This window comes from Salarias fasciatus, chromosome 16 (assembly GCF_902148845.1).
Source record: "Salarias fasciatus chromosome 16, fSalaFa1.1, whole genome shotgun sequence".
NCBI classification, from domain to species: domain Eukaryota; kingdom Metazoa; phylum Chordata; class Actinopteri; order Blenniiformes; family Blenniidae; genus Salarias; species Salarias fasciatus.
Genome location: NC_043760.1, coordinates 19940253 through 19963076, shown reverse-complemented (window position 1 = coordinate 19963076; position 22824 = coordinate 19940253). Strand labels below are relative to the sequence as shown.

Genomic DNA, 22824 nt, shown 5'->3' with positions numbered 1-22824 from the left:
CAGATATATCTCCTCTCTCCTGTGATGTGGGGCCTTGTGAAGTCAGAGTTTTTTCCGCCCTGTCCGAGGCCTTCGCTATCTCAACTTCTAAATTCCCAGTGACCTAGAATAAACCTGTGCCACCTCTTTTCCTGAATCGTAATCTTTAACAGCTTTCTTAAAGCAGCCACCGAAGGTTAAAACGGCGAGACTGCTGCTCTGCTCGGACTTCTGTGAGTCGAAATAAAATTGAAGGAATCAACTTAGAAATGTCTTTTTTTTCTCTTTTTTTTTGACACCAAATCAAACAAAACACAATCCTGGCACTAAAAAAGTGGCAAAAATAACATTGTAAATCTTGTGCCACCCTGAAAGAATAAAAGAGAGATTATCTGATCAATTGGGGATTACAAGTTTGGAGACCCTTGATCTTTCGGTGGGGACAGGAGACTTGCACAGCAGTCAGGGTCGATCCAGGGCTAACAGGACTGCAGGGAGGAGGGCGATCGAGCAGAATATCAATGCTTGCAGCTGTTAATATGCACCCGGAGCCTTCAGCCGGTCTTCTGAGATAATATCCAAGGACATATGCAAAAACCTTTTTTTGTTATTATTTTATAATGACAATGCACTTTATTGTGTAATTTTGTATTTTGGAAAACGAGACATCTTATAGAAAAGAATGACATAAACAACAAAGCATTTAAATGTCAAACAACTTGAGCGCTAAATTACTAACAAAAGGAGAGCACTGTTAAGAGGCTTAGTCGGTGAATGAACAGAAATGGGTCAGCAGGGGACTCAGTACATCTCTACTTGCCGCCACCTCGATCGTCACCCCGCCCCAGTCACCAATAGATTAAGTGTGTTTCCGTCACCCAAGTAAAATCCCATCAATATTCAAAGCCATCATTAAACATCTTCCAACTGGCTACAGTAAAGCATTAAAGTCGGAAAAACATCAGGCCTGAGACATTGTTATCATCAGCAGAGTGACACAACGGGGTCAAGGGGCGATCCTGTAATGAGAGCGTTTTGCTGCTCAGACTCACCCACTTATTATGAACAGGATTGAGAACAGGTTAACACGCTTTGTCTTCTTTAGAGCATTTCTGAAGCCACAGTTTATTGACTGAGCCTGTTTACAAGAGCAGATAATATGGAAGGAAATCTGTTTATTTTAGAACATATTTCAGTTTGAAGCTTTTGTAAATATGGGATTGAAAATGTGTCTGATAAAAATGAAGTTTTTTTTTTTTTAATAATGAAACGGATTAGGGCGAATTATTTTTTATGGAGGTCACACATCTAAGTTCAAAACGATAAGCAATAATGTTTTGACCAGAGGAAGTGAATAACAACAACAACAACATCTTAGTGAGTGGAATATATTAGACAACACTGAACATTAGTGATCATCACTGAACTAGATGGCAGAACCAGACTGAGCCGGATGCCGACATCAGGACATCCCAAAACTGCAGCCAGGGAAGTATCAAAAGTTAAACAAAGAAGGAAAAGTGGTGAAACAGTGACAATGGACATAGATCCAATTGTGGGCTCAAATTGCAATTTAAAGAAATGAAAAAAAAAAGTTGGAACAAACACCTTGGTGTCAGATAAAACAGCTTACTTTCAAGGTTTAGCTTGTATTAGGTTATAATGTGATCAGGGTGTGTTAAAAAGATTCGCAATTCAAAAGGTGTGACATTATACAAATAAAAGGCTCTACTTAAATAAACAAAATATGCCATTTTTCTTCTTACTTGAAACAGCAGGCAGTATTGGTCCCCCATAAAGCCAGCAAAACGGGCTGTCATATATAACGATTTTGTAATATGTACAACATACAATCAGTAAAATAAAGTCTGTGCTTTGGGCTCCTCGCTCTTGAGAGTTTCAAACTTTAGCTCCTCCACTTCAAAAAGGGCAGCTTGCTTCTGAATATTTAGACTGGACTTCATTCAAATGACCAAAATCTTTTCTTTCTTTTCTTTTAAAAGTCGCCGAACAGGTGGAAACCCAGCTCTTTTTTCCTTGTTTCAAACAAGCTTTAGTTTCTGTAGTCTCCGTCCTCATCGGACGCTCCAGTGAAGGAATGTGGACTGAAAGTCATCCGGATGCTGGAGACATTCTGCTCAGGGGTTTCTTGGATGCAGGATGCAGTGGATTTGCAGTGATGACCCCAACTGATGAAACTGCCTCCCACTTTGGAATTCCCAGGGTTGCATTTTGACCTGCAAGCCATTTTTCTGTCAACTCTGGGCCGACGTTTTGACCAGGTGAGTCATGCTGCTGAAATGTCTTTCATGCACCAAGTTTCCTCCAAATCTCCAGATCTGGTGGCTCTTTTTCCACCTGAGTTCTTGTGCATTGGCCAGTAAATGATCTCTTCTCCATCTTTCCAGTGCTCACTCTGCCAGTAGCTGATGCATCCTTAGCAGGCTTAATTGGCCAGTCAGCTTCTGGACTCTGGAACTTTGATGCTTGCTGCCATGGTGAATTTTCGTTGTGCGTCTGAGCGCCCACCTGCTCCTGGCCGAGTCTCAAGTTCCTCATCGAGAAGTTTATCCCACTGATGACATGAAACTTGTCATCCTCCAAGGTGTAGCCAAAGCCAAGAGCTTTGTTGTCCTTTTATGTGAGCCATTTTGGCAGGACCACTGTCTTGGGAAAAACCACCTGTTACCGTTCTCTGACAGGTCCCCTCCTATTTTGGCCAGAGAATGCGGTGCTACACACCTGCTTTCAGGGACTGCTTCACATTTTCTGTGATGATTTTAAGCTGGTCCAAGTTATAATGAGAGGTCAAGGGGTCATCGACATAGCTGTCTAGTTGCAGCACTTGAGAAAGCTGGACTGAGGAAAATTAGCCATCTCCCTCATGGCAACTTGATCGACTCAACCTGCTGGCTTGTCTCCAATGTTGGCTCTTTTAGTCGCACATTCAATCACATCCTCCTCTTCAGTGAGATTAGTTTCTTTGCCGCCTGGTTGATGGTTTCCTCACTGACCTCGCCCGTAACTCGGGACACAACCAGCAACAGTACTGCTCCACTTCCACCACTTGAGGAAGTTGGATGTCGTGGCTGCACCACTGGATTTCTGTGGTTGAATTGGGGCTTCCTGGCTTTGCGGGAGATCTGTGAGGACTACTGCAGTGAGGTATGAAGAACATACTTGTGTAATCCCCATTTATCCTCCACAAAGAAGTTCCATTTTTGTGGGGAACGTTTAATTTTTTTTCTCTGAAAATCCCAGAAAACACACAATAAATACTAATGTTTGTGTTGTTGTGTCTTTACTTACATGTGACACTGCTGTTTGTGGGTACCACCAAGGGATGGGTCCGTGGGTTCTTCACGATGTCTTGCCAGTGGATTGTATCCGCATGGCACAGGAACTTATTCTGGTCAACATACACACCTCCACTCAGAATTTCTGTGGAAAAGACAGAAAAAGACAGTTGATACGAATATCCAGAGAGTACTGTAGACTGAGGTGTACAAGGTGCACTTATTTCAGAAATCATCCACAACTTTCATTTTGTCATTCTGTAAATAACAGTTGAAAGACCTAGAACCCACTAGAACCCACAAAAAAACAGGTATATGTGAGAAACAGCATCGCCACTTTTTCAGCTGGAAACACGAATTGGATTAAACTGGGATGAGAAGTTGATCTCGAGTCACACAGGTGTGGTGAATCGATTATTTCCACAACCATCACGATAAATCCGTACAAGTAAGCCGCACGGAGAGACACCGCGCCAAACATGTTTGTAATTTAATATGTAATCATAATGTATATGTATCTCACTATTAAAATATGTAATGCCATGTCAAGCCGATGATCCTCGGTCTTCGAAGGTCTGATTCCTTTTGCGAGACACACACACATACACACACACAGTCTGCTGAATGATTGGATACAGAGGGTGCCTGGGATTACTGTTGTGCGGGAGTTTAGAGAATGCCTAATCCTGACTTTTATGTGAGGAAGAAAGAGAGGAAAAGAGGAAGAGGCAGACAAATAAAGACGGAAGAAAGCCACACAGAGACAAATGGCAGGAAAGAAAAGACGAAGTGAAGCCCAGTAGCAGATTTGCATTATTTACTAAGCTTGTGTGTTCTCTATCTCCCTACAAACAGATTACTGACACAGGGCTGAAAGTGATGAGACACAATCAAACATGAGGCTCCCTGCCAGAACCTCACCAAACCAGCCGAACACAATCTGGTCCCACAAAGGCTCCATGAAATGATGCTCCTTGGATAATAGTGGTTTTAGCTGTACAGGCCCCCATCCCAGGCCTGGCCTCTCCCTCCCTATCTTTCTGCATGCATGGTGATGTTAGGGGAATAAATCATCCCCTCGCTCCTCACCACAGGTGGGACATAACGCAGTGAAGAGGAGCTCATGCCTCAAATTCAAATTGTTTTCACATTAGGATGCTGCCTGCAAAGCTGTGTATTGAACACACCAATCCGCAAAGCGGAGGAGATAACGTGACAAAAACTGCCGGCAGAAAATATGAAGCCAGTTTAACTGAGACACAGGTTCATCTGCTGAGCCTTCTCTCCATTATTCTGGCAGACTGGACTGTAATTGGAGCCAAAGAGCAAACTTACTATTAAAACCTATCTAAAACATGTTCAGCTACATGTGGCAAGGGACAAAATAATTTTTTTGCTTAGTTTTTTTTTCCTTCTTCCCAATTATTTTATCTTACTTGCATAAATTGGTGTAAAGGCCTGAAGGGTGATCATGTTTGACACAAAGAGGGGCGTAATTATTATTGCACAAACCTGTACCGAGAAAAAAGAACATGCACTTGGCAAATTTGGCACAACTGTAGCAGTGGCTTCAGTGTCCTGCTTTGGAAGCGTTATTTGCATGTGAAACTGCTGTGGTCAAATAACTGTGGAAGAAATACATTTGCATACAAGAACAGGTTTCAGTACAGGTGGGAGCTACTGAATACATGTGTAGTGTTCCATAGTTTATTCATTTGAAAAACACTGCTGTGGCCAACATAGAAATGAATATTTTTGTAATCAATTGTACCAACCTGCACATTAGTGTTACAACTAATTCAACTGGGAGACTTTTTTGTCTTCTTATTTTATTGTCTTGACACACAAGTAAAACTATCACGCACTATTTCACTGTTTTTAAGTTAGTTTGCTGAAGTTACTTGCACTTAAGTGCTTTCCATTTTGGACACAACTTCCTGAAATGATCCTACAGAGGACAATATTAAAGGCTTTTCCAAGGAAGGACAAGATCCCAAATGTTTCTCCATTGACGGTATACGGAACAGAAGCTTTCTGATGGCAACAAGCGCTTATAGCGACCTTGATCTTTAGACACCAAACCCTAATTAAGTTATCCATAGTGAGATTGGCAGATTAACCTGAACAGATCTTCTAAAAGCAATTCTGGTGTAACACAATGGATAGAATAGAAATGGTAAAATCGACCTTTAACCTATGGCAGCCAAAATCAAATCTGTTTGTCTCTGGGTCAGAGACCAAATTTCATATTTGGTTGACAACAGTCAGCAGAGCAAAGACACAGAAATGTATTTGCAATGTAGCACAGCAAGTCCAAGAAACAGGATTTCAGTTTAATAGGCTACTTGCTGGCGCTTTGCCCAGAACAGTTACAGCATTTCCCAGGCCTATTTTATCAAGATATGAATAATTAAGGAATGTATACAACATAATACCTACGATGGCATCAAATACTCATGTAGGCTTTCCTTTCATTAGAAGCAAGCGCTTGACGTGCGTGTGTTCTGGGTGTGGATTCAGCGGCCTGGGGGAGATCAATGGATAAATCCTGTTGTTGATTGTTCAGCGGGTAGAGAAAATGTCTTAATTAGTTTGTTCACGTAGCTCCAGCTAATTTTTTTTTTAGCTCTTCCCCCCTTTCCCCCCCGCCTTATCCCAAGAGCCACACCAAGCATCTATGAATGAGAGTATGGCTTCAAAAGGCACGGCAATATTCGGCACCATGCTGCATGACCGTTGGAGGAAAACAATATGAAATTCACGGAGGCAGAACCAATGTATGCAGGCAATTATTTTGATGGTAAGTGCTTGTTGTGTTTTTTTTTTTTTTTTTTTTCCTCCTTCTTTACTGCAGTATGGGGATGAGTTTGATTAAGACTGGGAGGCAAATAGCAAACCAATGATCAGAAAAAAACCCCATATTAATGAGTTGGTGAGAGTGAATTAATATGTGTTGTGTGGACTGCTTAATGAAGAAATATGTAGGACAACAGAAACACCGGAACAAATGGTTGCTGTGCTCCGCTGTTGGAGAATTGAATTATCAAGCATCCTCCAACAGAGTTTATTGTTTTGTAATCTGAAATAGATCCATGTGCAGAACTAGTCCTATCAATGCATACAGGAAAACGCATTTACTCAATATCTTAACTTCAGTCCCTCCTCGTATTGTTTTCCACAGGCATAAAGAAAAAGGGAAAAAGAAAAAACATATTGGCTTTATAGATAAGTAGGAACAAACATATCCAGCCAGGCAGTAGTTAAAAAGATAGAGAAGCAGCAAGAGATTCTGGAAGACACTGAAACAGTCAGGCAATTACAGTAAACAGACAGGTATTCAATCAAAAAGACAGAGGCGTTTCTTCTCTCTCGCAGCGGTGAAACTGGGGGGATTTTACTGTTGGTCTCCACGGCACAGTCTCATTGATTTCTGAGCGCTTCAACTTGGTTTCAGCTCAGTACCGTTATAAGCTCAGTGGAACAGAGGGGAGAAACTCTGCAGGAAGATGAGGATGCATTCTGGGTCAAAGAGGCTAAATGCTCGGGTGCAGATCCTGCTGGACTCCCCGGCAGCAGAGGAAGGCTGGAGATGCTGCTCAAGGCTGCATTTCACAGACAGAATGGCAGAACTGCACATCCAGCACACACACACATACACACACATACATCCAACACTCACACACATGTCTCTGGCTTGACAGTAATGAGGGCCTCATTACTATACGTGCCGTGAGCATCAATTAAATTACCAGTTTGCTTTATCAGTGGGCTTGTAACCAGAAGGCCACTAATTTGAATGCCGGCAAATGAGCGAGGGGTATGTGGGCAAAAAGTGTCAGCACCACTCATCTGTTCCTCTCTGCAACCGGTGAAGGCACGCCATCAATGACCATTTCCTTTTCAAACAATCCAAAGGAAAAAGAAATGGAAGTACATCAGATGGGGGTTTAAAAATAATGAGAGTGTGAGATATAACGGAGCTGTGCAGTACGGGAGGAGACGTACGACACATATAAGCTCTTCAACTCAATGACCAGTGTGTGAGAGAGAAAATGCTAAAGGACACTGAAGGAAGGCTAACAAAGGAACAATAGTTCAGCAAAATGTGCTCAAACTTTATCCAAGGTATCTAACTGAGCTTTATAACTGGACGATATTCAGAATGTAGGTGCAGATTGTGTGATCAAAGATGAATACAACCACATTTGACTGTGGTTGAATTAATGCGTCATTCCTCACAAGTAAATCGGAAGAAAGAAAAAATAAAAGAAAGATAGAATAAGAAAAAACTAATACACAGTTTAACTGAAAAGGAATAACAATTTAGAGTCAATATCATTGAGAGACAATGAGCTTTCAGAGAAAATATTCTCTGTGTACAGTTTCCAGACGCCACTCGCGGCACATGGAGCTGCGTCAGTCACCGTCCTTTAAGCTGCTTCGCTGCAGACAGTAGATGTCAGGACAGGAAATCTGTGCCTTTGCTCTACAAATAGGTGATCTCCCTTCCCATCCATCAACGTCTACAACCAAACAGCTCTATCATCGTCCTGCAGTCTCCACAGTTGTCAAGGAAACTCAGTGGGAATACATCGATGGAAAGAGTAAATGTGTATTTACATGCACTAAAAAATACATGGAACTATTGGAAGCTGATCACATAAATAAATAAATAAATAAATAAATAAATAAATAAATGTTTTGTTAATATAGTATTATTAGCTATAGAAAAAGTCTGACTTGTTGGAGGTCAGGTGTTTTTCAATGTATGAATGAATTAAAAAAAAAGAGTCAAACTTCTAAACATCAGCTCATCCTAAGTCTCAGCTGTGATGTACATATGGCTCTTTATCATTCAAATAAATACTATCACACGTTTACAAAACAATACATATGTAAACATATTTTTTTATGTATACTACACATAAAACAAATATGTCACAGATTTTGTTGAGATTGTTCCAGAGTTGAGGAGCCGTGATTGAAAAAGCTGGATCTGTCTGAGCTCCAGCCTGGTTTAAATACCACCAGCAGCAGCTCAGGCGGGGCTTTAAGGGTGTAGCAGTTCAAGAGCCCCACCCTCTGTTCTAAAATACAGATCGGGGTGTCATGGTCCACTGTGTCAAATGCAGCAGTTCAATCTATGAGCACCAAGAAAACACAGTTTCCAGACCCGAGTTACTAAAGAATAATAAAACCCCTGGAAGTGTGATATCTATGCTTTTCAAAGCTTTAAAACAGGATAGAGAAATCTCAAGGATGTGCTGATGAATACAAGAACCTCACCAATGCAGAACAGAAACGTTTGACTTTACATATTGAATGAATGAATGAATGAATGAATGAACGAATTAACTTTATTTCGAGCTATTGCAAGGTAACAATATTTTTCTGACAATAGCCAATTTACAGGATTTTATGTTAGTCATGAGATATATAACGCTCGAAAAGGAGTGGGAAGAAGAAAAACTTATTTTATCCCACCCCAAGTACATCAAGTGCTTCAGTTCTGTTGCTTCCAGTTCTGCCTTAATAATGCAATTCCTATGACATTTGAACAGTGAAAAAGTTTATATTTACATATGTACAATTGCTATTGATTCAAGTAAACGTGAGGACATATTTATGTACAGTTACCCTTGAATTAAGTACTATATTGACTTTTAATTAAAAAAAATAATAATAAGTAAAATTTGTGACTTGGCTCTCCACAATTGTTTTGACATTTTGACCGATGGTGTTAAAATATGTCGGACTTCGGCAGATTTTACCGGTCAAAGTCTGGTAATAACGAAAACCCTGGCTGGATTACTAACCAGGCTAACGGGTATCAACAGACCCGCTCTTCCAAGTCTGTTCCTGTCTGGCGTCCGCTCCCTGGACAACGACATCGATCTGCTCATGCTGAGACTGACCTTCCACAAAGAGATGAGCAATCGCTGTGTTTTTCTGCTCATTGAGACCTGACACAACCACAGCATGCCGGACTCTGTGTACCACCTGGACGGATTACTTTTGATCTGCGCTGACTGCAATCAGCTGTCAGGAGAAAGTCATGGTTCAACACTGTACCGAGAACCATTGCATTCCTAAAACACTTACATTCTCATGAATGTATGTCTTTCCTAGAAAGCGTTTTGCATTTGAAACTTCATCACATGTGATGAATAATTTGAGTCACTTCCTCTTCACATCCTGCAGACCTGAACAATGCAATCTGCAGTTTCTGGTCTCTGTATCACATCACATGGATGTTCATCCAAGATCAAATCAGCATCAGATCAAAGGATGAGTTCTAAAATCTGAGTTCAATACTATGAAATGTGTCACAGCATGCATCACAAACTTTCTTTCTTTACTAAGGTCAGTGCAGAGAGCACCTCCCACTGGAATAGCGTGCAATTTCACTAGAAACGCAGTGTCAAAGCGAAATGGTGGTTCCCATTCAAATGTAATTGCACTTTTATGTGTTTGACTATTGACCTGAAAAGAACAGCTGCATTATTTCAACTACATAAAAGTGCTTCACGAGAGGTTCACCAGAGAGATAGCGGCAGTGGGATTTGAGTGTCTCTGAACTTATTGCGGTCAGGCTGGAACAGCAGCGTGGGAAGTGTGTGCGCGTGTGTGTGTGCATACGCGTATGTGTATGTGTACATGTGTGCGCATTGGAAGAAGAAAGAAATGGAGAAAAAAAAATGGAAAGAAGTAAAAGGAATATATTAAAGATTGAACAAAGACAAACACAGAGACAGGGCTGGGTTTTAACTATATAGCTCCATGCAGTGTGTTCAGACTGTATATACATGAGGCTGCATATGTATGTGGCGGGTCCTCACATATTAAATGCATATTAAATTCCTTCGTGGTGATATTCACGCATGAGTGGCGGCGGCAGTAGCCGGCCTTGTGTGCACAGTTTCACGTGCACATCGGAGGATTTTTTTTTTTTGGTGTAATGAACAGCCTCTTATGTCTAAATGGGAAAGCCACGCAGTTCAAAACTGTTAGTCTTACCAAGGCCTCCTGTTTCATTCAAACTGAAGAGTTCCATCTTTTTCCGCTTCGAAGTGTCTATCCTATGGTTCAATTTAGATGTTTTCCCCCCAAAAAATTGATTATACCTAATACTTAATACAAGGTTTGCTGTCTAAAATGGAATCGCTAAGTTGTTTCTTGGTGTTTTAGCAACGACTGAACAGCATCAAAAATCGAAATGTGTTCATTCTGCCAAGAAAAAAAGAAAAACAAAGTGTATTAATTAAATCCAATCAATACTGGCAGACCATTTTACAACAGCACGCTGTACTTTCAATACTTAATATACTCATTTGGCTCCAAACATACTAACTGTCAACAGGCTCTCAAAACTATAAAGATGCAGCATTTTGTCTGTTCGATTAATGGTACAAGGCGTCATCTAACCTCTGAATGAGTGTATTCCAAAGAAAATAAGAGCTTTAACTGTCTGAAATTGAAAGGATTGGAGCTGTCAGCAGAAAAACATCCCATATTATACCAATATTCAATCTCTAAAATAGATATATTACACAGATCTTATAAACCACGGGCATCCATTTGAACCTGTGTGTCAAAGTGAAGGAGAAATGATGGGATCTTTGCTGAGAGCACAGGAGATGTCATGGGGGCGTCGGCCGTGGCCCTCATCCCCTAAACATACGCCTCTGCTCCACCAAGTTAATTGCATTTGGAGGCAGCTGATTAAATTTGGCCCATCCCTCACGCAATTGTTTCCTATGAGTCTTTATGAAAAATGGCTGAGATTTAGGGATTATGGAATTATACCAGAGCAAGGCAAAGCATCTGCTTAAACATGAGAGGAGGAAAAAAAAAATAAAATCATGACAGAACGGTTCTGGTGGTTTGGGGTTGCATTCTTGCTTATTTCCAACATGCACTGTGATAAAACCCTCGGTAATCTGAGCTTTGTGGCGAGAACGGAGGAGGAGGGGGAGAAAATCATGTTACAATACCTTGAGATAAGGCTGATCTATGAGCAAGAGAGAAAAACAAAACCTCGAAAAACAAATTAGGAGAGAAACCAAAAAGTAAGACAGAAAAGATTATCAAGGGGACATACAAGTGAGTGATTAAAAATAAGTAAAATGGCCTTCAATTGCTGCTGCTGAGGGCCACTTAGCTTATCAAGGCTGATGTGTGATCAGCCTGCCAGCTGAATTAAAATGAGCCACGCTCTCCGAGATGGACAAAACAAGCCCGGGTGTGAGAGAGGCGAGGAGAAAAAGAGGGGGAACGATGGAGAGACTGGGAAGAGAGGGCGCACAACTTACCACAAGCATACCAAGTATGTTGGTTTTACCACGGAGGAAGGCGGCTTTAGTCAGCGCATGCTTCGCTAAGGCAACAACACGTTACAGGGGCCTTGTTTTTCCAGGTCCACCGAGAGACGGTAACACAACGCAGGCCACTGCTCTCACTTTGTTCACACACATCAAATGTGTGTTGGGCATCAGCTATGCTGAAAAAAAACTTATCTAAAGCATAATAAAGGAAATTCCAAGTTAAGTATCAAACACATTCCTGCCAAACTACAGGAAAAAAAAGTGTTTGCCTAATAACATATTCGTTTTTAACCTTTCTGAAGGAAAAACGCTTCAGGTCATGTCGGGTTGGTTCGGACATGACTCAACAGAAGGGCAGGTTTCTCTTGTTATTAGCTGCTGGCACGACACCAAGGCAACGCTAGAAAAGACATTCGGTGAATTCTTCAAAGGTGATCTTGTTTTTGAACTGCATAACATTGGTGCTACTTTCCAAAACCGCCAATCCAACATGTACACCCACTTCACACTTGGACTGGCCAAGCATGGAAGTGAGAAAGTAAGCAAAGTTTGAACTCCTTGATAAAGCTCTCCTCTCTTTACACAACTATTTCTGTTTGGGCACCCAAGTGAAACATTACTAATGGCTTCCAGGAGATATTACAGAGAACAAGTTCTTTTATACACATCTTACACAATTTATTTATTTTTTTCATGCTGTTGACTCACTAAAGACTGAAACAACTTAGGAAAACTATCGACATGTATTACTTGCATTTTGTCAACAGACTGGTTTTCTTTGTTTCGCTTTTTTATAAATCATAAAATTGATGTCTTTCTTTATACTATCCCTGAGATTTTCATTTTTTTTAACCATTATTTGATAGCAATTATACATTACAATAACTGCATAAATAAATAACCTGTCATATTAAACACATTTTACTGGTGTTTGACGTAAAACTGATGGCATGAGCTGAAATTGCTGCGATCAGATTAGTCAGCACTGCTAACAGAATTGAACTTCACAAAACTACAGATTTTATGTCTCACATTCGTTATTCGTCGTCAATTAAAAGTGTTATTAGCTGTAGTACATGTTGATTTGATTAACTCATTATTCTCTTGCATTTCATGTTTGGAGTTGTTGATTTCCTTATTTTCTCCTTTCAACAAAACGCTGCAAACAAAAGGTAATCAAGATATAAAATAGAGATAGTATGACAAATGTTAGCTTAAAAAGGGCTTTAAGCCACATGTTTCATCATGTACATGTTTCATCACATTGTCTATGAGCTCAGTAGAGAAAATACTTGCATTAATTATAAAAGTGCTGCTGCAGTCTAGTTGTTGAAATTAACTAAATGGACAACGCTGAACGCCCTGATAGATGTAGTGGAAGGTGACAAAAAAAAAAAAAGCCCTGCAGAAAGAGCAGAAGTCAAATCATTTGAGTACCATATATAAATGAATAAAAAGCCTTTTTCATGTCCCATTACCCACCACTGCTCCCATCAAGACCGTTTCACTTAGCCAAGGCTTTAACCTAAGAGGGAGGAAAAAAAATAAGCATATTAATTATTTAGCTGCCTGGGGAGAAAGGGGAGGAGTCGTGGAGGTTACAGGGTAATGTGTATGCTTATGTGTGTAGGCACTGTGTACTGTTATTAAATTGGTTTCTGAGCATAACTTCTTTTCGACTAATGGAAAGCAATTCTCAAAGCAATTGGAATTTCTTTGGCTTCGCATCCGGCTATTTAAACGGGAATGGTATATCTTGTCAGCGCAGAAAACATCTGGAATGTCAAACAGCTCAACCGGTGTCGTGCACCTAAAACCTCAATGGCTTTTGTATGTTTTCCTGCATTATGTCAACATGAAAATGAATGGAAACACAAAAGCAAACATCCCAGGAAAGGACATCCCAGGGACCGTGTTCCCGTTATACATGCCGATGTTTAGAGGAAAAATAAATTATGAAATAATGCAACACATGACTCCATTAACTATTTACTGTTTTCAGATTTCTTTTACAGCAGATGCAAATGTGAATGTTGGACGCATCAAGGATGCCCGGGAGAAAGAATACAGAGTTCTGATGGAGGATTTTGTTCTATCTATCTGATTCAGGGTGATTGAATCAGTTTCAAGACAACTGACCAGAATCGTGCAGCAGTAGACAGGATTTCAGTCAACAAGTAAAAGGTCTACTCCTTGGCTAATGCCTGGCACTCTGAACGAGACACAAAGAGAGAAAAACAGCACTACTATACAACTCTTTCCAAGTGGTAAAGAGCAAGTAAGGAGCAACGAGACCACTTAAGACTGTTTTTTTTTTCTTTATACTTTTACGGTCGTTCTTCAGTACTGCCAGGAACGTCGGTCTTACATAACTGTGGAAGGTTCTAACTCTTGATCAGTTTTGAACCAGCATGTCCCTACAACACCACTATATATGTCAACAGCTGAGTGATATCATGAAATCTTTAATGCAGTTACGTTTCATGACTTCTCTGGTTCAGACACGGGAGTGAAACACAATGCTGACTGTTCAGGGAATATATGACACTTTTACACCAATGATAATGGGACGCACATAAGATCATGCTGCTCACAGATTCTAACACCAGCAGCAGCAGCTACTGACACTTGGTAAAATGGTAAATAACATATAATATAGAGTCTATAACAGAGACGGAGGAACTACAATGATATTTCAACTTTTATGGGGCTTTAGGGTCCCACTTGTAGCTAAAACTCAACCGGCTGCAACAGCAGCCAAATATGACATTTAGCTTTGTGGTTTCAAAACTAGTTTATGTGATTGTTAAACATCTCATGTCTTTAAAAGTGAAAATCTTTCATCGTCACTCCATAGGTGTCCACTTAGGCCTCATAACTAAGATGATAGAAAGTGACATTTTCCCTCAGTGGTTTCTGAGACCCATGGAGCTGTCAGTCAGCTCCCATTTTATTTGCTTTCCCACTCATTTTGTTCCCCCTGTGAGATGAACACTGAGAGCCTCTGACATGAAAGACCTGTCTGAAACGCAGTCCGGCCTTCAGAATCAAAGTAGAAACTGCGCGTCAGTGCTGCCGTACACTGACATGGCAGAGCCGCAATGACAGGCAGTCAGTGACAAAGACAATCACCATCACGCCGGGAGTGTTTTAGGTCTATATTCATATATTTGGTAGACTTTTAAATAATACTGCACTGAAAAAAAGACAGGTGAAGCATCAACTGGACTTGTAAGCATTGAGCCATGCATTCTCTGAGAACTAGCAGCAAAGGGAGAATTATTCATGGTGCGAATCTGTCACAATGAGGTATTTCTAAAGATGCTTAGTGTTTGCAAAGTGACAAGTGCACAATGCATAAAGAAAAGATCAAATCTCATGTTTTCAATCTGTCTCAAACTATCAGACTTATTATTTTTTTTTTACCTTTAATCAATCTGCACAGAACACCTCATAATGAACTTTCACTTGCAATTTCAATGAAGCTGAAATATCACACTGACATGAGTTATTCAGACTCTTTACTCAGCGCTTAGCTGAGGCGCTGTTAAGTATAATTGCAGACTTGAGTCTTCCTGTGCGTGATGGGAACAGCCACACACACCTTCATTTGGGGATGTTCTGCCATACTTGTCAGCAGATCCTTTAAACCCCGATCAGGTCGGATGAGGACCATCCTTGACGAGCTATTTTCACGTCTCTCTTCAGATCTTCTCTCGGGTTCACAACACTCTCTGGCGCAGCCATTCGAGTGATGAACATCTGGCCGAACTCAAGGCCGTCGGGAAATGCGCATGAAGTTTTCAAGTCAGGATTTCCCATTGTAAAGCCTTTCGCAGCATTTCCTCGACCCAGTCTCCTGCTGCTGAAACACACCCACAGAGAATGATGGTTCCACCACCATGCTTTCCCGCTCAAGTGAAATTAATACAAATACAAATGCTTTTGACAATCGCAGAAGATAACTGCCCATGAAACTCAAAATAATTTTCTCCCGTTATTCACCAAAGTTAAAGACATCCATGCACCACTTGTTTTTTTGTTTTTTGCATATAAATTTAAATGTTTGCAGTTCAGTCAGTAAACTGTGGAGAACTGTGTGAAATTGTAAAGACTAACTGTAAAAACAAATTAGATAAACATATTATTTTTCTTATTGGAGCAGTTTCTGGTTGGAAAAGCTGAAGTTCAAGAGAGACGGTGCTTGGTAACCTCAAGATTTTCCATGGCAGCCAATCCATTTTTGTTGTTTCTCATTTATTGCTGCAATGACAAGCAGCAGTTTGGATGAAATTTTTCTTTAAAGTAATAGCATTGTACTGGTTTGTGAACCAGTTCTGCATCCTATCAGATCTTAGACTGATCTGAGTCATTGCCTGGGGCGATGGAAATGCTGGCGGAAGACAGAAGAGTGCTGTATTTTGATTATTAAATAGAATTAAAATTCCTTCCATGCCCACTTTAACTTTTAATGAGGTGAAAGTCAACTCTCACTTCCAGCAGGCCATGGAGATTCAGTTAGGAAGGCAAATTGGTAATAAAGGGTACGCAGTGGTGTTTAGGAAAGGCAGGATTCTTATTTTTTTTCCTTGCTGATAAAAAAAAAGGAAGCAGATGAAGAACGTGGTCGACAATATTTCCAATCTGTGAGGATGATGCTGCAAGAGTGGTCTCTAATGCAATCACAGGCTTAGGTAAGATAAATTATTTATTGAAGGCACTCATGTTACACATATGTGCACTACCGATGAATTTATACATTAGCATGCAGCTCTTTGTCAAAACAACAGAATACTTTGCATTAATGCCTTAATATTTGTATTAACAGTTCAGTTCTAGCTTTGACAACATAACTGCCCAAAATACTGTGTTGCTTTACTGTTTGTTTAAGTGTTGAGTCTCAAGTTTTTGTTTTTTTAAACAGCTTTAAGAGGCAATAAAGGGCTGTTTGACACATGGGAATTTTAAGCAAAAACTTGCTGCAGTCACACAATCCATTAACTTAATATATGCAACACAAACACAGATCAAGATGCACACACACACACACACACACACACACACACACACACACACACACACACACACACACACACACACACACACACACACACACACACTTTTAATTGGCGAAGATCTGTTTTGTATTATTATTTCTCCTCTCTCATGGCAGGTTGTGTTATTGTCCCCCATTAATATTTCATAAAGCATGGTTATTTTCTGCTTATGAAATCTCAGGCATTCTGTTATTAAAGAATGGAGAATATAACACATAACCAAAAATAAAAAAATAAAATAAAATAAACAGCTTCAGGCCAAGCTCTGAGCAATATATCAATATATGAGAATAGGTCAGGCAAGCTGGCAGCCTTACATTTCATGGCAAAATGATGTACATTTAAGAAAGATGAAGGGTGAAAGATTTGGAAATTTCTGAAACATATGAACTTGGAAAGTTACCAAAGTCAAAAACTCCGAAGTAAGAAAAAAAAAGCAGTTATAACTCATTAAAAAAAAGAAAGATCCCATTTTGAGATATAATTTTGTGAAAAACAGTAAAAGTAAAAGTTTTTGTAAGTACTGCTTGGCTTCAGCAGCCTCACTGCCACGTCGGCGTGTTAAACAACAATCTATTAAAACCATCTACTGTCCCGTTCTGACCTTCACTTTAACGTGTGCCTCCACGCCATCCACATTAAGGGCTCACAAATGTGACAATATGAATGTCGTCCTTCAAAAGGAGGTCCCTCCTGCCCCCTTCACCGAGGTAGTGAAATATTGAGTGTGACACGGGAGTAATTGCATGGGAAGTAATCAATTAGACACACAATTGAAGGAGACCCGAGGTCCGCGGGCTGCCAGGCAAGAGGCTCGGCTGGATTCTGGTGATGTGCACTGAACCAATCTCGCCTGCCTTCTGTGGGAGAATTGCTCTCTCGTCACCTAGTACTTAGGTGGTGAATGGCAGTCTGAGGGATCAGAACTGGGCCGCAATTTGAGTCCCCCCACCCACCAAACACCACCACCTCCGTTCAGCAGTCCCTTGTCTGGGAGAAACACTAACTCAAATCGTCCCTTTCACCTTGCCCGATCCCATCCTTTTCCCACCTCCCCTTGCGTGCCCGCTGTCACAAGACACTGAGCAGAGCAGGTTCAGAGGATGATCCCGCGCAGTCAATGAGAGCCCATCACCGAGCCAGAGAGGACTCCGGCGTTCGGAGGAGTTCTGCACACAGTGCAGACTGCTACAAGCATGACATTGTATGTGTTGGTGTGAAATGCATCAATGTGACAAATCAAGACAGCCAAGTGAAATATGATGGCGGAAAGAGAGCCAAAGAAAGAGGGATAAAGAGATAGGAGGAGAGACAGAAAATGGGATAGATAAAGAGAGAGCAGATGGGCCATGAAGAAGTGGATAACGCCTTGGCGTAAAACACAGGCTTGTGTACATGCATGCGATGAGAGTGGATCATTCAGCAGATGGGGACTCAGATTGGATGCTTCATTTTGGACAGACGCAGTGCAGGCGTAGGGTGGTTAGAAAAATGAATCAACAACACTAAACAAATCTGAAAAAAAAAAAATACTGGATGAAATGAGGGGATGGGAGGGGGGTGACAGTAAAATGCGTTAAATCAGAAAGCTCATCTGTGTAGCGTTCCTTATTGAGGCTGTTATTATTTTGCCAGGCAAGCAGGCTGTAATTACCATGTGAAAGCACAGAGGCTGCTCAGGGTTCATTTGAATATGGACACACACACACATAAAAAAAAAAAAAAGTGCTGAAAATGTTTGCCTAAGCAAAAAGGAAGACATGGTGGCCCAGTGGGCATCACAATACGGAGAATTTCATGAAGTGTATCGCTTTAACCTTAGTTTTGCTTGGATATAAGAGGAAGGATTGGAGGCAGTACTTATATGAACCTTCTCCCGCAGTAATCGGGGAAGTCGTTTGCACACTGATCAAGTCTGTCAGGGATGAGCCATTTGTCTTCAAATGAGAGATAAATCCACGCCGTTGCTTTTTAAGCAGATTTTTCTTCTCAAAAAGTGGCACTAGACAAACAACATAAGTAAACTTTCCCCACTCGGGGAAAGAGTGGCTTTTATATTTCCTATTCTATACACCCTTGTGCACATACGCCATCCCTCAACTTTTCCCCAGCTTGACTGTGCTTTATATTTCATATTCATGAGGATAACTTAGCTAAGCTTGATTGAAAGGTGCATCAGAGGGAGTCCTATCCCTGCTCAGCCGGAGACCTCCTCCACCCCATCCTCCAGTCCCCTCAAATCCACAGAGTCCATTCACAGCTTGCGGAGAGAGTGCACCAGAAAAATCAATAAGTCCAACGCTACAATATACTGGCGACAAATTGATTTCATCCCAAGGCAATTTCGACCCAAGTAGAAACGTGTGTGGGTTTCAGCACTGAAGGGGTCTTTCGCCAAGCCTTCCCTCGATTAGCCCCTTACGTGGTTAATAAGTTTTATCCTCTTATATATGTTGCTTATGGATTATATTGATCATTTTGCACTTCTCCTGGGAGTGAGTGGCAGAGCAACGCAGGACTCATACGACAGCGACATCAAAGGCGTCGTAATGAATGAGACGGCTCGCTTTGGACTCACTAGATCACTCGCAGTAAGGAAAGAGTTTGATCTGCGCCGCTTGATGTGCAGGACCGGATGGAGCCCGATAGTTCAGGCTTATTTCCCTCCGCAGAGGCGCAGTGCGGAGTGATGACAACTGCAACAGAACAAACTGGGACACAAGTGATTTGCTTCTTCCCCCCGAGCAAGAGTTTGTTAAACTGTCAGGTCTATCTGTGTGGAAAAAAAAAAAAAAAAAAAAAAAAAAAACCTCAGAGATATGATAAAGCCTTCAAGACAAGTTTCTTCTCATGAGGAGATAAGTTGGTGAGAAGGTTTTCATGGGGTCACACTTTTCAAGCTGATTCTCAACAGCCTGGTGCAAACTTGATAAGTGGACACAGTCGTGAGCAAAACACGAAATCTGTGAGCCAAACATTTCTGTCATCAAACTTTTTGTTTGGAATATAATTCAAGTGCTGGACTTACAGAAGAAGAAACAAAGACTTGACTGAAGTCATTTTGATTCCTCGGGGTAAAATGTCACACCGTTTATAGCACTAAGCAGGTGTGTGGCCCCAGCCGTCTTCAACTTACCACAACTCTGATTTTGATTGGAGTTGTGTTGAAATGTTGATCTCTTTACATTCTCCCAGACTGTTTTGATTCCGTACAAGTCAGGACCGGAGTGGTTCACGCTGCTGTCAGAATTTCTGATGGCATAGTTTAAAGGCTGAGAATTGAGGTATTTCACGCGTCAAAACATCACAGAAACAACAGTTCTGACAAGAATTACACTTCTACGAAATTTACAAGCTTTTATTACATCATTTAGAAGTCATATTATTCAGACCATCGTTTAAATCTAAAAGCAGATCCAATCCCAGAACAGCCATCACATCAGATCTGATTTTCCAACAAACAGACTCAAGAAACAATTTATTCAAATATATATTTGGTTTGAATAACACCACTGTTAGCAGAACTGGCAGGTAATATTAATAGGAAAGAAACACAGAAATGACACAGCTGGATGTTTTTAAATCGAGCCAGGTTTTTGATGTACACTGACACACAGAGTTGAAACCCTAAAACATAGAACGGAAACCTTTTTAGTGCACAGCTGGACTGCTTATAAATTAGACTGGAGCTCTGGGTCAGGGCCCGTTCCCACAAAACAAAGACATAACCGAGGACGTCTGGTTTGTACATCACAATAATCATATGACCTAAGATGAAAGGTATTTTATCATTCAAAGGAAACAGAGCAGATTGTTTCATATTCATTTTGTTTGTGGGGATAAAATACACCGCTGCGAAACACAAACAGCCAGAGTTATGAAGTGGAGCAGATTCCAGTGGCTGTTGTGTGTAACTTCTCTGCACTTCATGGCTTGAGGCCATGGATGGCACATCAAACAGCAACTCCTCACAGAGTCCAGCCCCGACTCCCTCAGCACCGGCTGCAACTTGGCTCCACAATGAAAAGGACTGGCTTGGCAAAAAAAAAAAAAAAAAAAAAAACTGCTGCTGGTGCTGGACAAGTGCAATTCCCTAAGTATGGCACAACATGCAAGAAAGAAGAAAAGATGGAGCGTAACGCACGAGCACATGGCGTAGCCGCACATGCAGACTGTCCCCTCCCCCTCCCCCCTCCCCCCTCCCTCGACCCCGGGGAATCACCAGGAAGGAGCAGTTGAAGGGAACAATGAGAGACGACTGAATTATTTAGAATGCGGGTTTGGAAGACGCGGAGACAGACTCAGTGCCATGCTTCTTCTTCCATGTGAATCTCTACACGTTCAGGAAACAGAGGGGGAAATTCCAAGTGTCCAGTACGAAGTGGAGCCATTTTCGCATTCCCTCAGACTCTCGTTGACAGACTTCATACGACAGTCACTGCTTTATGTCTTATTTTAGTCTGAGAACATTACTTTCTGGAAGCTTATTCACACCAATTGAGTATCATAAAGTTAGAATCAGAGGTAAAACCCCTCTAAAAAAACACATTTTCTTAAACATTCCTCATCAATGAGGAGCATGGTGCTCTGTTGTGCTAATGGATAAAACTATCTATATCACTTTTGTCATGATTTACCCTGTGTGTACGATACCACAGTGGATATGAGAATGTTTTGAACCCTGGTTTCTCAGAGGGTGAAAGATAAGAAAAAATACCACTCAGAAACAACACCTTGCCAACGTATTCCTCTTAGGTCCTAACCAGAGTTAATTTAGGCACCGGAGGTTAGCTAAACCGACCAATCCAGTTTTTTCTGCCAAAGGGGGTCATTAGTTTTATTCTAATGCCTACTTTTATTTTTAAGTTTTTCATCATCTTAGTATTTCAGGACTGATGCTGCTCAGTGTTTTAGATGAGATTTAGAACTGTTGCCATGGTTACCGGTATCATTTTCATTCATGCTTTAGTTGTAAGACGGCATGTCTCTGCACTACAGAGGTACTACAGATTGAGTTATCAGTGCAGGTAATAATTAAACAAAGCATCATCACTCAGAAAAAAAAAAGAAAAAAACATTACTGCAAGCTGAGTTACCTATTTCCTGTTGTTCACTGAACTGTTTCTGTCATTAAAAGAAATATTTAAGAGTGTTCTCGAAGTACCGTCATCAATTCTGGGACTAAAAAAACTTCTGAAATAAGGTAATAGATGTGTACTGCTAGAAGGAGCCTTAAAATGAGTCAATGATTCCTCAGACTTTGTTGCACAGATAGTGAACTGTCCCTGGTACGCCACACTTAACCCTGTAGTGGAGACGCTCTACAGCACTTTCCACGAGGCAAGATCACTGTTTTACACTGACCTGAGTGTCAGGGCTCCTGAAGAGAAAGCAGTGCAAGGATTTATTGTTCATGAAGAGGCAGGGCCGCCCACACACTGTTTTCACACTTACCAGCCTATTTATCACATTCGGCATATTCTCCAACTTCTGAGGAAACAGACTCAGGTCTTCAGCTGAGTGGCTTGGAAATCAAATGATTATACTTTTGGTGTGACTGATGTGTGGTAATGATAGATGACATATATAGTCTTTTACCAGCACTGTGAGTCAGCATCACATCTTTTAGTGTGAATGGGTTAATTGGGATCCAGTAAAACTTTAGTCAGGAGAAGAGGGAAAGGTAAAGGTTTCCTAATTCAGTCTTCAGGTGATGAAAATTTTGTGTTTTCAATATTTCAAAGAAAACTTCTTGACAAAAGATTTCAGCAGTAAGAAAATATGTCTGTTGCATCAACAGGAGACGATTATTGAGGAAACAGAGTTTAGTCTTGTGATCATGAGAGAAAAAATATGAAAAATAGTAAATACATTTTAACGCTGGGAGAACAGAGAGGTATATTTTGGGAGCTGGCAGCCTTCGGTGAAAATGACACAATAGACAATATAACAGAAAAATAAAGTGAAAGATCTAAAATAAGTAGGAATAGAGAATAGCATTTTAGATGATACATAAGGAATGACCTTCAACCTTAAAAAGAGAAGCTCCCAAGAGCAGACATTAAGGGATCGAGCGCTGAGCAAGTGCCTTGACAGTGCTAGTAAACAAAGTCCTTCCCTCACCTGTTTGTATTCTGCTATTAGTGGTTAAATCGTTTCAATGTTACC

The 22824-nt window shown here is 40.9% G+C and overlaps 1 protein-coding gene across 1 annotated transcript in view; it reads right to left on the bottom strand.

The window, feature by feature from the left end:
• erbb4b (erb-b2 receptor tyrosine kinase 4b) overlaps positions 1-22824 on the bottom strand; it is a 288218-nt gene that overhangs the window by 102005 nt on the left and 163389 nt on the right. Inside the window, exon 4 of the mRNA XM_030112004.1 lies at positions 3289-3420. Within this exon, the coding sequence (XP_029967864.1) occupies positions 3289-3420 (132 nt within the window). The remainder of the gene's footprint in view (positions 1-3288; positions 3421-22824) is intronic.